Raw genomic sequence first — 14,200 nt, 5'->3', positions numbered from 1 at the left:
TGAGACTAGCTTTTAACTGTAGTATTAGCAATGCATGCCTTCCTTACATGAATCTGAATACAAAATGAAGTGGCTTTTGGTTGTGGGTAAGTAAAGCATCACTAGTGACCTGTTTTCCAAGATGTGCCTGTCATTCTGTAGAAGCTTGTGAGCCTGTTGGTTGTTGAGTCACATATAGACATGCTGTAGTTTTGAGGTATAAGTAACTGTGGGTATTCATATTCCTTGATCCTTGATAAATGCTGGATCACAGGATGCACATAATGCGGTAACATAATGCATTAACCCTTTTGTAACTGCTTCGTGTTGGATTTAACCATCACATACATGATATGGCCAAACTAAACTAAAGACAAACATGGGCTGAGCACTTAATATAATTCATTGTGTAGGGAAATTAAATTTCTGGAGAAGAAGCTGGTATACTTTGGCATTAGGGTCCATGATATAGCATTGTAATCTGCTTTAAAACAAAGAGAATGTAAGGGAAGAATGTAACTTTAGCATGTGGTTTCTTACTATTTTCCTTATTGACAGACCTTTGTTACATATTAACACTTTTAACATCCACCTTAAAAATTAGAGGAAGAAATATTTCCTAATATGTCAGAGTTCTTTCTTTCACTAACACAAATTAATATATTTTTGCTAAGTATGATGATTTTAATTTGTTTTTAATTAATCACGTGAGGCTTTTTTTTTTTGCTTAGCTTTTAGGTGGTCTGGACACCCTCAATATTTGCCTGCTGTCTTCTCGTCAAACCTGACTCATAAAATGGAATGAAACTGAAAAGTCATCTAGTTCTTTGTGAATCTAAGAGAAGATTGGGATGGTCTTAAGTGCACGTAACTAGACTCTAACTGCGGCGATGAGTTCAGACGAGAAGGGCATATCCCCTGCTCATAAAACATCTACTCCAACCCATAGAAGTGCCTCCTCTTCAACCTCCTCCCAGAGAGACAGTAGGCAGGTAAGAGAAGAGTATGACATACATTTTGTTATTTTACACAAATACTGTACCATTAGGATAGGTTGGCATCACTAATTAATTCTGAAATTTTGTTGTGAAGTTTTTTATTCCACAGGAAAAGTCATTATTTTCTGTAGATACACCTGACCATGTTATGAAGCTCCTACTCTTGATTTTCTGTTATTTAGGACCTTTCATAGAATATAGACAACAGAACTGTCATATATATACCTGGAGGGGGATCTAGCATCAGGAGCATGAATGTTCTGCTCTCCCTCTTTTCATTCATGGAGTGGAACAGAATCCCACAAAGGACTTCTTTCTATAAGGCTATTGTGGGCTAATATACCCTCTGCCAGAAAAGTAAAATGGCGTTGAAGACCGAGATACACAAAATGGCGCCTGAGAAAGTTTCCCGGATAAATCCCCTAGCTGCCACGTCACCTTCCTGCATGCGCAATTTTGCCCGCCTATCTATGAGAAAGTCCCAGCTCAGCTTAAACCCCGCTCTCTTCCTTCCCCTTCCTTCTTAGCCAATAGGAACAGTCCAGCTCAGCCTAACTGGATATAAAAGGCCCACCCCGACTCTCCCTGCTGCTGCTCCCACTCTCGAGAGGGCAGCCCGCTTGTTCATTTTGCCTGCCTAGTACACTTTGGTTGAGTCCCTGTCTCCTGGTGTGTCTTATTTTACACTTGGGCCGGGGTTTTTCCTTTCAGCTCTCACTGGTCTGCCAAGCTCTAACCTCTGTTTGGTGTTTCATGAAATCTGATAACAGATTTAGGAATTAGGTTACAAATAAAATTGTAATATTGAGAATAAAGAGTAATGAGAACTCAAACTATGTTTAAAGGCAACAGAAAAAGTGTTGTTGCTTAATTATGGTAAAAAAACAACCTTTGTCACATTTGAGCCAATTCTGTAAGTCATTTTTATTTACTTACTTCATTACTATTTTAGTGGCTATTCTGCTACCAGGGTTGGAGAAGGATTAATCATATAAATGCTCTTCATTGTCAAAACAGGTAGTTGTTTTGGCTGGCACAGATCTGAGTATAACTGTTTTCTATTGTAATATTGTCTTGGGATAGTATTTTAGTCATGTAACTGGAAATTTACAATAAGTAGATGTTAACTTTTTATAAAAACTTTCCATCTTGGCAACTTTCAATTAGTGAACATTCTTGCAGAGTTCCCTCCACTCCCCTCCGTGCCCACCTTCACTTTACTTGTTCAAAGCATATTGCCCAGTTTCTAGAAGTATGAGCATCAGTTTTCAGTAGTCCACCTATAGACGTGGGTCTTGAGACAGCCAGTTCAGATGTGAATTCATTCTTCTAGATAGTAGGAGTGCAGGCTGAGGATGCTCATTAGGGAACCTTCAGTCTCAATCCCTCCAGGCACTTTATCTCCCATTTCTAGCAAGAAATTCCAGGGGAATCAGTAAGAACCAGAGATTCCTTATGTGTATATTTTTCACAGTTCCTAAGGCAGATATTTCTGTGGTCTTGGAGAATTTTTGACACTGGTGTCCTTTATTATTGAGTTCGAAGAGGACACCTATATTTTGTGAATTAGAAGCAGTTATACCATTAACTAAATCTGTGATTTCACACAGTTATAATAAGAGGGTACTTCAAAAAGTTCATGGAAAGATTCGTATCACCTTTTAATTCTATTTTTCCACTCACTTTTTGAAGTACCCTCATTTTTATTGCACTGCATTTGTAGAGTCAGAGAAAGTAAGAGTACCATGAGTGAAAACAGCTTTATATTAAATAACTACCGCATGCTGAGATGCTTTCTAAGTTTGCAGACGCAGTCTACCCTCCACCTCTCCTCTCCTCTTTCTGGTTATGGCTTCTCTATTTTTCCCTTGCTCTGGGCATTTAAATTGAGAGACATTTTAAGCAGCCTTCCAGGCTTCTGGGGGGATGGAAGAGATCGATTCAGCTCACCCTGGAGAATTGTGGCAAATGGAAAAGACTGATGACTGCTATAGAAACATCTGTCATGTGTGCATTGTTGATGTGCCTGTTGCACCTGAGCTCCAGGGCCAGCATGCAAAACAGCAGGGCAAAACTGAGACCCTGGTCTGCCAGAGGGAGCCTGAAGGTGGAATGTGTGACTCCTAACTGGCTTGTGGATGGAGAATTTTATGTTGGGGATGAAAGTAGCACGTCTGTATGTTGACAATGAATGCTTGAAAAGTAAGAGACACTGTACAAATGGGTATTATTGAGAGTTTACTTTCATTCCTGTTTATCTCAGCAGGTGGAAACTCTCCCAAATACTTTGTCTTCTGGTTCCTTCCTGACTCCTGTTTTGTGTCTGTTCATCTTTCTCAAGGGAGAAAAGAATAAAAAAGAACAATTACAGTTCTGTTTTTCCTTCCCTATCTCAATCACTACCTAAAACCCAGAGTTAACTTATGGAACTCAGAAATGTTGAGTGATCATGTCATGTGATGTGATGCAGTGTTTTTATATGCATCTATTTTTGTGTGATAATTATTTTCATAGTGAAAGGACATAGAGAAAGTGAGATAAATTAGTCTTCATTGAATTCTGTTCATTCTCCTGATTTGACTGACATCTATGCAGATGGCACCAAATTGCAAACTCCACCCCTACCTCCCCCCTAAACTGATCGTATAGGTAAAGAATCTAGCACATAACTGGGAATACAGTGCTATCTTAATACACATTACTTGCCTATCCTTCCCAAGTCTTAGTCCCAAATCACTAATGAATTGATCGAGCATTTCTGTTCAGATGTACTACTGTCTGATTGTGCCTTAAATCAGTATGTATAAACCAGTTTGCTATCAGGATAACCATTCTCTCAGGCATGCAGGGTCCTTGCCATGCCTTTCTCCTTTGCTTCTCCCACATTTGATAGGTTAGCAAGTCCTATTCGGTATTTCCTTCTTCATGATATGGTAACTTCCTTCTGTTCCCACTGCCAACTCCCTACCCATACTCTCATCACCTGTATCCAGACTCCTGCAGTGTGCTTTTGCCTCACCAGCTCCTTCCTGGCCTCACCATTTCAAATTTCCTGAATATGGCAGATTCATGAACAAAAATCCTTCATGGACTCTCTGTTGCCTACACAATTAAGGTTTCCTTACTTGGTATCCAGTGGCCACCATGATCTGGTTCAGCCTCATGTTCCATTTCCCTCCCGACCTGCACAGTCTTGTCTGCTCATGGTTACTAAAACTCTATCTCATGGTTCCTGTCTGTCACCTGTCTACCGTGGTTTCTATCTCTATCTCTGCAGTTGTCTTTCTTGTGTGGCATTGGCACCATCCTCTCTCCTGACCTGGTGCCTCTGTATGTGTCAAGGACCAATTCATGTGACACTTTCACTGGCTACTCAAACCCACATTACCTTCTCTGCACTTTTATAGATTTTTTGACAATATTTGACATTTTTATGTTTATCTTACTCTGTACTGATCTGTTTGCAACTGTGATCTTGTGCTCTTTTAAGTAGACTCTGTATTCTAATTCTTCAGAGACAAGCCTCACATATCAAATGTTTTAATATATCCTAGAGGATATTTTTAGAGACTTGGAACAATATCTGTCTTGTCTTCCTATTACAGATTTTCCATCCCAGTTTTATTTGTCCTCTCTCTTCTTCCTTCCTCTTAGAAAATTAAAACAAAGAACATCTGTGAATTGTAGTCATTGATTGTCCTTTCTGTCACTAAGTTATGTAGCACAACAGGTGAAGATGGGAGAGGAGTTGGGAAATGAAGTGATTCTTTGCCCTTGTGATTTCACCAAGAGTTTCTTCACCAATGACAGGGTCAAAACTCCACTAGTGTTTAACACATTAGAAGACTTCAGTAATTGTTCGATTTATGTTTCATTCAAGTCTCATATTAGCTGTTAAAGCACCTAACAAAATTGGCTCTTTGTGTGTGCTCAACTGTGACTCATAAGCTGCAATAAATATATATGCCCTAAAACTTTCAAAGAGGAAATAAAGGGGTTGATTAGGCGTCTAAAATATACCTATAAATCAGCATTCTCCAGAGGAATACTTGTCCCGTGGGGTGTTCTATGAGAAGAGAGTTCTACTGTCAAGAAAGTTAGAGAAATGCTAAAAAAAAATTCTTTTGCAATGTATATTAACAAAGTAAGGGCATTGATAAGTCCTAAAGTAAGAACTTTATTTAACCGAGCACTTTTAGAATTTAGTAGATTGTGGGACTTTTTTTTTTTTTAACTCTAAGATTTGGTTGTTAATCCAAATTCTTCTTTCTATTAAAAACTTGGAAGACCTAGGGATACTGAGCCCAGATTCCTAATGACAATACTATACTGGGCTCAGTAGTGGCTTCTACTTTAGATGGTGCATTTACTCTTTAATCGGCCACAGTCCTCACCTGTCCTTATTGTATTTCAGTACTTATTTATGTTGACTGCTTGGCTTCTGAAAGCATTTGAATTTGCAAACCCTGATACTAGATGTCAGGAGGTCAGTCACAGGAATATTTAACTTACAATGGGTGATCTCTACTTGGATGTAATGAAGACATCTCAAACTTAACATGTCCAAAACTTAATTCTTAATTTCCCTCTCAAATCTGCTTCTTCCCCATCTTTCCCGTCTCAGTAAATGACAATTCCATCTTTTAATTTGGTAAGGCCAAGAACCTAGGGATCATCCTCAACTCCTCTTTCTCTCTCACACTCTGCTTCCAAACCATCAGCGAATCCTGGTGGAACCTGCCCACTACTTACCCCCTCCTCTCCCTCCACCTTGGTCTGAGCCACCATCATTTCTCACCTGGACTATTGCCATCATTTTCTAGTGGATCTTCCTGCTTCTGCGCTTGCTCAGCATACAGATCATTCTTCACAGAGCAGTCAGAGTGATCCCTTTGAATCCTAAATCAGAGCAGGCTGCTCTTCTGCACCGAGTCTCCAGTGATTTCCTAGCTCTCTCCTAATAATACTGAATTGCTGACAGTAGTCTACAAGGTCATTCAGAGTTTGGTTCTGCCTAACTTTCTGATCCCATCTCTTACCACTTCCCCTTCACTTGGCTCTCTCCATCGTATTCCTCAGATGTGCCAAGTGTGTTCCTACCTCACAACCTTGACATCTGTGGGGTCCCCTCAGCCCAGCTTGTTCACACACTTGACTCAGTCTCCAAATGTACCCTCTTTAGACAGCCTTTGCTGCCCTTCCCTGCATGTTCTTACCACTCTCTGTCCTCTTAGCTCATTTTCTTTTTTTTCAAAGCACTGATCACCACTTGGCATGATATATATTTTGTATATATGTATAAATTTTATATATATAGCTATCTATACATATATGTATTTGTTTATCTGTCTATGTCTGTATCCCATTTCTCTATTCTCTAACACTGGCATGTAAGCCCCATGAAAGCAGGTGTTTAATTTTGTTCAGTAAAGTATCCCTAGTCCCTCATACAGTAAGTAACTCGCATATGGTATGCTCAGGATATATTTGACTAAATGAATGAGGAGTGATGGAGAGAAGATTGTGAACCAGGCTCCAGGGGCCTTGATAGCTGTGGAGGAGTAATCACGAGGTCAGGAGGTGGTAACAAGGACAGAAGGTGATACAGTGGGGAGTTCCAAGTCTCAACAAGAATGGAGTTTGAGAGTAGAAGGATGGTCCCAAGGTAGCAGAGAGGAGCTGAGAGAACACAGACCCTTCCACCTGCTCCTGTGTGAATGTGTGGTGGAATAAGTGACTGAGGCTTATGAAGGAAGTGATACCAGACAAAAGGGAAGAGTTAGGGACATTTTGCACTGGTGTTAAAAATATTGGTGAGAGTGGGAGGTATGTCTGTATTTTAAAACAGCGTTATTGTTTCCCAGTCAGTCATAGTACTTATTTTATGGTAACTTTAATATGATAGGGTTACTAAATTTGTGACCCACTGACTGGATTTTGTTTCCATAATTATTTCTATATTCACATACAAGCATTTTAGAGAATTTTAAAAAATATACCTGTCTGAGACTACCCTGTAAAGACAGTTTCAATAGTTCTGGGATCAGGCCCAAGAATCTTCATTTTTAAAAGCAAGGCCCCTATTTGGAGCCAGTGATTATTTTTATTTGTATTATTATCAAGTCATATCAAAAAATCAGACACTATGGTTCTAAGAATGCATATTTTCCAGGTGATAGCATCTATTATGAGTGAATTATCATAGCTCTGCTAGGTTGGACCTTGTAAATCCTTGAAAAATCAAAGAAGAAAATACCAGCCATTCTTTATAATGATTCAAAGTTTGCCAAAGCTTAGACATTATATCGTAAAGAACATTTTAAGGGAAAAGTTATAAATAAGTCATAAGAGGCTGATAGTTAATCTTCTTGTCAGTTTTTATAAAATCTGTATTCCATATCATGGTCAATCCTGAACAAGTATGGAAGATTTTGACTACCTGGGTATCCAAAATGTTTCCTATGTATTATCAACACCAGTACATTTCAAAACCAACAGTGGCCTGTTCACATAATGTTCACTGATGACATGTGAAGACCGTCTCCAGCAGTGGTTCAGTGGGACTCCATGTGCTGGTATAACCAGGGGCTGGTGACATGACCACCCAAATCTGATAGGAGCAGCATCTGCTATCCGTGCAACTTTCAGTATAAGGGAAGAGGTGCCTAGAAAACCAGAAAGTAAAAATGTTCCTCATTGATGTCTGTATTTTATGTACAGGATATTCATAACAAGTTTTCTTCTTGGGCAAACAGGCTGGCAAAAATATCTGCCAGCATATACATCAACTGAATTAGAATAGGTCTTCTCCTCCAACTGAACCTCTGGAGCTTCTTCAGATACCTTTGTTGAATAAAATAACCAAATCAGTGTTTTGAAAAAGTAGCTCTGTCTTCTGAATGTGAAATCTGTTTTCTTCTTTGAGTTGTAAAAAATATAATGTTATCTCAAACAAAAATGTCCTAAGTTTTAGAAAGAAAAAGTCAAGCATCCCTGATTTGATACCTAACCTTCAATTTTAATCACCTCCAACCTTATCAGCGAGTGAGAATATAACTTGAAATCTGCCAGGAGGAGGAATATAATTTGAATTTTTTGCTCTATGTAGAATTCCAGTGGACAAAGGGATTTGCAGGATGACCTTGTAACCCAGCTGTTAGTTCAGAGAGAAGCACTAAACTGGTCTAAAAATCTGCAGTGTCCTCAGGAGAGAGATGCTGAAGAGAAAATCCCTTGGGGCTCAGAACTATATTTAAATTCTGGAGTTGCTTCCAATTTCAACTTGCCTTTCTGGGATTCCATCTATCCCATGGAATCAACTTTTCTGGACTTTGGACCAGTGTCAATGGAAAAATAGTGTTTGCTTGCAAAAATTCACACTGTGACCAACTTTTTTGATTTAGATGCATTTTGCAAATTGGGCATGCTGAAAAACCTAAATATTAGGCAACGTTCATGAACAAACTAATAGAACAACACCAGCAGCTGCTAATATTTCATGAGCTCTCACTGTGGAATATTGGAACTATCATCACCTTTTTCAGAGAACTAAACTGTGGCAAACAGTGTGAAATATCTTGCCTATGGCTAATGAGCAATGAAGACGGGATTTGCTCCCTGGAACCCTGCTCCTGGAGCCCCTGTTCTCACCCACTCCACTATTTGATCTGCTGTAAAGCTTGGTAAGCTGATGTTCAGATGAAGGGCCTTCTGTATACTTCTAAGTGAACTTTATAAGGCAGGGTTTGTCAATCACTTTTGAGTTATATATTGCTGCCTCATTTTTTCCCTTAGCAATAATAGTGATTTTTTACATCTTCATTGGCCTAGGAAACTACAGACCAAATGTTACCTAGACCAAAATGTTATCATAGAGTATGGGTGTCATAAGCAAATTTATGTTATCTGTGCTTTTCTGAATCTTCTGTGTTTTTACTACACATATTGTTTTTGGAATGAGAAGTTTTGATCATTTGTTTATTGAAAACTATTATTAGCCTTTTCCATTAAAAGCAATGAGCAGCCCACTGCTTTCTTGCTGTCCCCACCGTTTGGAGATCCCTGTTGCTCTTGCTTGGTATTTACAGTATCTGTTCAGTCCAATTTGAATATGCCGAAATTGAGACCACTGGAAAGAAGTTTGCCACCTGGCACTCAGACACTCGTCACCCACAAATGATTCAGAACCAAACCCTACTTGGATAAGAATCTGTTCTCTGCTTTCTCTGGTGTGCCTGCCAAAGCCCTTTGGTTCTCTGGAGCTGCCTTTATCAGTTTTTCACTTTGGAGGTTATCTCTTACTTGAGATGGCTGGTTTTAGATAGCATTTTTATAGCAGCAAATTCATCTGTCAGTTCCAAGATAAGCAATGCCTATTAGGTTCTTGGGCATAACACCAAATGGATAGAGCACAGTTTAATCAGTTAATAAACCCTAGAGGGCCTCATTCAATAGGTTATTGAAAAGGCCTGGGAATCTGTTGTTTCCAGAAGCTTCCCCAGGAGACTGTTATTCATCCGGGTTTGGAAATCATCGCTTTTACAGAATACACTTTTAGGTGTTTCATTAGGACCACAAAAACATCATCCCAATGGACCATAAGTCTATAAACTGCTTTACTTGATTTTAAACTTGGACAAATAGAAAATTTTATCTCCCACTGCCCAGAATCCACTGTAACTCTTCTAGACTAAGTAAAGTACTCACAAAGGTAAAGGAAAGCTCTGTACATATTGCATATTTTATATTTCAAGTGCCAGTTCTTAACCTCAAATTCTAATGAAGAGCTGATTTTGTAAAAATTATTGTAACCAGTATTGATGAGGTTTCAGGGAAATGGACACTCTCATTCACTGCTGATCAGCATGTTAATTGATTTTGCTTTTTTAGAGGGAAATTTAGCAATATGTATCTAAAGTCTTTAAAAAGATTATACCATAGGACCCAGTAACTCAGCTTCTTAAAAATGTATTCTAAGGAAACAAAGATATATGTAAAGATTTCTGTGCAAAAATGTTTATAAAATTATTACTATAGAGTAAAAAATTAGAAACAGTCTAATGTTTAATAGCAAGGAGATATTTAAAGAACCTGTCTCATAGCCATATGGTGAAATATTGCACGGCTGCTAAAAATGTTTTTGAAGAATATTTAATACTGTGGGAAAAAATCACATATTGAAAATTGAAAATAAGTTTATTAAATTGAAAAAATAGTGTAATTCCAATTTTTTTAAAAAATAATTGAGTGTACAAGGGTACTTCAAAAAGTTCATGGTGGGCCGACCCGGTGGCGCACTGGAGAGTGCACCTCTTGGGAGTGTGGCGGTGCTCCCGCTGAGGGTTCGGATCCCATGTGGAGACCGGTTCCCGCTCACTGGCTGAGCGCGGTGCGGGCGCAACACTGAGGGTTGCGATACCGTTGCTGGTCCCCGGTACGGGCGCGACACCAAGGGTTGCGATCCTGTTACCGGTCAGTAAAAAAGACAAAAAGGAAAAAAAAAAGCCAGTTTGGCTCTAAAATAAATAAATTAATAAAGTTCCTCACACAAAACAGGGGGGGATGTTAAATATTAAAATGCCTTTTTAACAAAATTTAGACTTCTATCTATATTTAATATATCACAATGAATGTTACTGTGTTCAGCCTAACCTATCAAGGGGAAATTGAATAGTTCCAGAATAAATTGACAATTTTCATGAATAAAAATATATAAATAAAGTTTTTGAAGTACCCTTGTATATATGCATTGAAAAAAAAAAGCTGAACGAAAGTATACCAAAATATCGAAAGAGTTTATTGCTAGTTGTGGGTAGTTTTAATTTTTTTTTTTCTTTTTCATTTCCCCCCCCCAAATTTCTGCAGTGAATATGTATTTTTAAGGTCCTATTTTGTGAGTTAATTTGTGTGTGTGCATCTGTGTGTGTGTGAGTATAGCCTTAAGTCTGTATTTGGAATATAGTAAATATGATAAAGTGTCAACAATTTTAATAATAAAAATGTAAGCCCTAACTCCGTAAGTATAAAATTAAAAATTAAGTGAATGTGGGCCGGCCCGGTGGCGCACTGCTACAGTGCGCCGCTTGGGAAGCGCGGCAGCGCTCCCGCCGAGGGTTCGGATCCCACATACAGACTGGCCGCTCACTGTCTGAGCGAGGTGCGGGAGCAACACCGAGGGTTGCGATCCCTTGCCGGTCCCGGTCCGGTACGGGTGCGACACTGAGGGTTGCAATCCGTTGCCGGTCCCGAAAAAAAGACAAAAAGGAAAAAAAAAAAACAAGATAATTGTAATGATAGAGAAAGTAGCAGGATTACTACGTCTTCAGCCATGGCTTTTTGGCTTTGGAGATTTTAATATTTCATGCTATTGCAAAGAAAAAAATTTCCTTGAAGGAAATTATTAAGACAACAGCAGGCAAGTCTGTGCACATCTTCTGCAGGCGTGCAGACAGATGCCGTCACTGCTGTTGCTGACCTGCTGGTGAGTATTTAAGGCATCTGTCTCCACTTGCATCAACACCTTTCTCAGTCAATTCACAATGTGGTGTGAACTAAGTTTACTGGGTTGACTGTGTAAACATGAAGGCCATGTAAGGTATGGATTCATCTCTTCCAAAAGGGCTCCCAGGTGTCATACACCTGCCGGGTGTGTGTGGACATCTTTCTGTGGCAATAGGAATGCGTAAGGTTCCTAGACATTTATTCTTGTAGTGTCTATAACTGGGATGGTAAATGCCATTTGAGTGCCTGCAGTGCACCAGCCCTTGGGCAGCACTGTGCATACACTAGGTGCCAACTCTGTGACTGAAATGTCTTGTAAGATAGATATTATTATCTCAGTTTAACAGAAAGAGCATACTGAGGTTGAGAGAAGTTAATGACTTTTCTCAGTACAGTGGTAAATAGCGGGATGAGGATTGGTGTGCTGGTCTGTATGACTGTGAAACTCACGTTCTTTTCTCTACACTGTACACTGCATCCCCAAAGTAAAAGCTAGCTGACTTACTCTTAGTTCTTTAAAATTAGAAATTGAGGTTGCGGGCCGAGCCCGTGGCTCACTCGGGAGAGTGCGGTGCTGGGAGCACAGCAGCACTCCCGCCGCGGGTTCGGATCCTATATAGGGATGGCCAGTGCGGTCACTGGCTGAGTGCGGTGCGGCCAGTCTCAAAAAGGACAAAAAAAAAAAAAAAAAAAAAAAAAAGAAATTGAGGTTGCTACAAGGGTGGTGAAGAAATTAACCTTGAGGTTATACCATATTCAAAAGTGCCATAATCTTTTTTTTTTTTTTCGCTCATTTTTATCTCTCTGTATCTATAGAAGGTTTTGGTAGAAGAGGCTTTATGATAGGTTCAGTTGGTGTTGAGGACATATGCTATATGAAATTGCTATAATTTTTAAATTTAAAATTACTTTTAACTTCAGAAAAAGGCAATATTTAAAAGCTTAGACTCCAGAGTAAAATCTTAATGTACATTCCAACTCTGACACTTACTGACTCTGTGCCCCTCTTAACCTCTGTGTGCCTCTGTTCAATCAGACATAAGAAATTTAACAGTGATTGCTCAAAAGCTTGTTGTGACAATGGAATGAAATAATCCATGTAAAGCATAGAGACGGGCTATAGAAAGCACAAAATATTAACTGCCTTCATCATCATCAACAACACTATCCTATAGAGGTTACTAGTATCACTGAAATAGTGTTGCTATGTTAAAATTAGCTACAACTAGAAGAGAGACGAGCCTAATAGCCAAAAGCTTAAAGAAAATAACTTTCAAAGTTTCTAAATTATTTGGCATATTTTTCTTTGAAAATATTTTGTATAATTTATAAATATAAAAATGCATAGATAAGATAGTTAGATGAACAGTTTCAGTGGAGTTAACATTCAGAGAGCAATGATCCAATTCTCTTTATTACTCTCCTAAATTTGTATGAAAAGTGAGTCTATGCAGAAATTTGCAGCCAGAGCCTAAAATATTTCCAGCAGCTCCTTCATATCTTTGAAATGAAGTTGAAGTAAGTAAATGACAAAACACCTGTTCAGCAGATATTCTGGACTCTCACTTTGAGAGTCATATTCCTCTCTGCATGAGTTGCACTGAACCATTCAGCTGTTAAGTGTTTCATTGTCTGTCTGTTTACCCACATCTTTGATACTGAGTATACTAGACTACATGGCAGACTTACACTTGCTGCCCAGGAGCTACTGAGATCAGTGAATGCTAACCTAGGGAACGTACTTCTACCAAATTAAAGAATACAGTGAAATAAGTGTTCTCAACTCCTGGTTTTAAGCTGAATATGCATCTGTTCCCTCTGAGCAGGGAAAGCAACGGTTGGGTAAGTATTTCCATTTTGTCTGTGTGTTCTAAGTTTCTTAAAAAACTAACCTGGAAATTAAGTTATAATTTTAGTATTTGAGAGGAAACTCGATTTTAAAAGAATAATTAATGGGTTTATGTAACACTTTATTTAACTTGCTTATATAACGGGTTCAGCACCTGAAGTTAGTGGCATGTGTTTCCAAGTCACTATGAAAGAAAATGAAAATAGCTATCTCATGAAGAAAAGTACAAAAAATTACAGCACAAATTATGATCTTAAAGAAAACCTTGTGAAAAGAACTAATTTTGTAACTGAAGATGTTATAAAAATAAATTTGATATGTTCCCCCATTGACCAGTCATAGCTTTAAATCTAATAAATAAAAGAGCTGTTTGGTTAATCAACTAGTTTTTTCTGTTTTAAAAGTTAGGTTCTTTAAATGTTTTCAAAAGTTCAATACTATTGGAGCTGTGATTTTCATAATTCCAAATAAAGCTAGAAGGTAGTTTTATGTCTAATCATGTGTTAATGATTGCTAAGGGACCATTCTCTACAAATTAATCAGAGAGCACTGAAAAATTCCACAAATTTTTGACTGGCTACAATGTGCAGGTGTGGTAGGATGGGCTGGAATGGGCATAGAGTAGATTGGATACCAAGAAGAAGATGAATTTGTCCCTATGTTCAAGGAGCACCCATTATAACTAGAGTTCAAGACAGGGCATGGTAAATTAAAACTATCTTCTTTATAGCAGCTGCTATTAAAAATACATCATTCAGGGGCCGGCCCGGTGGCGCACTGCTACAGTGCGCCTCTTGGGAAGCGCGGCGGCGCTCCCGCCGAGGGTTCGGATCCCACATACAGACCGGTTCCCGCTCACTGGCTGAGCGAGGCG

General features: G+C 38.8%; 1 protein-coding gene across 7 annotated transcripts in view; it reads left to right on the top strand.

Moving 5' to 3' along the window:
* The window catches only part of OSBPL6 (oxysterol binding protein-like 6), a 212,173-nt gene that overhangs the window by 123,497 nt on the left and 74,476 nt on the right, over nucleotides 1–14,200 (top strand). For all 7 annotated transcript variants that reach the window (XM_008582929.1, XM_008582927.1, XM_008582928.1 and 4 more), the window contains one exon: nucleotides 718–971. In XM_008582929.1, coding sequence (XP_008581151.1) covers nucleotides 870–971 — 102 coding nt within the window. In that variant the 5' untranslated portion in view covers nucleotides 718–869. The remainder of the gene's footprint in view (nucleotides 1–717; nucleotides 972–14,200) is intronic.

Source organism: Galeopterus variegatus, unplaced genomic scaffold (genome assembly GCF_000696425.1).
Source record: "Galeopterus variegatus unplaced genomic scaffold, G_variegatus-3.0.2 Scaffold2768, whole genome shotgun sequence".
NCBI lineage: Eukaryota > Metazoa > Chordata > Mammalia > Dermoptera > Cynocephalidae > Galeopterus > Galeopterus variegatus.
The sequence above is the reverse complement of the archived record's forward strand: the minus strand, read 5'-3'. Positions and strand labels throughout refer to the sequence as shown.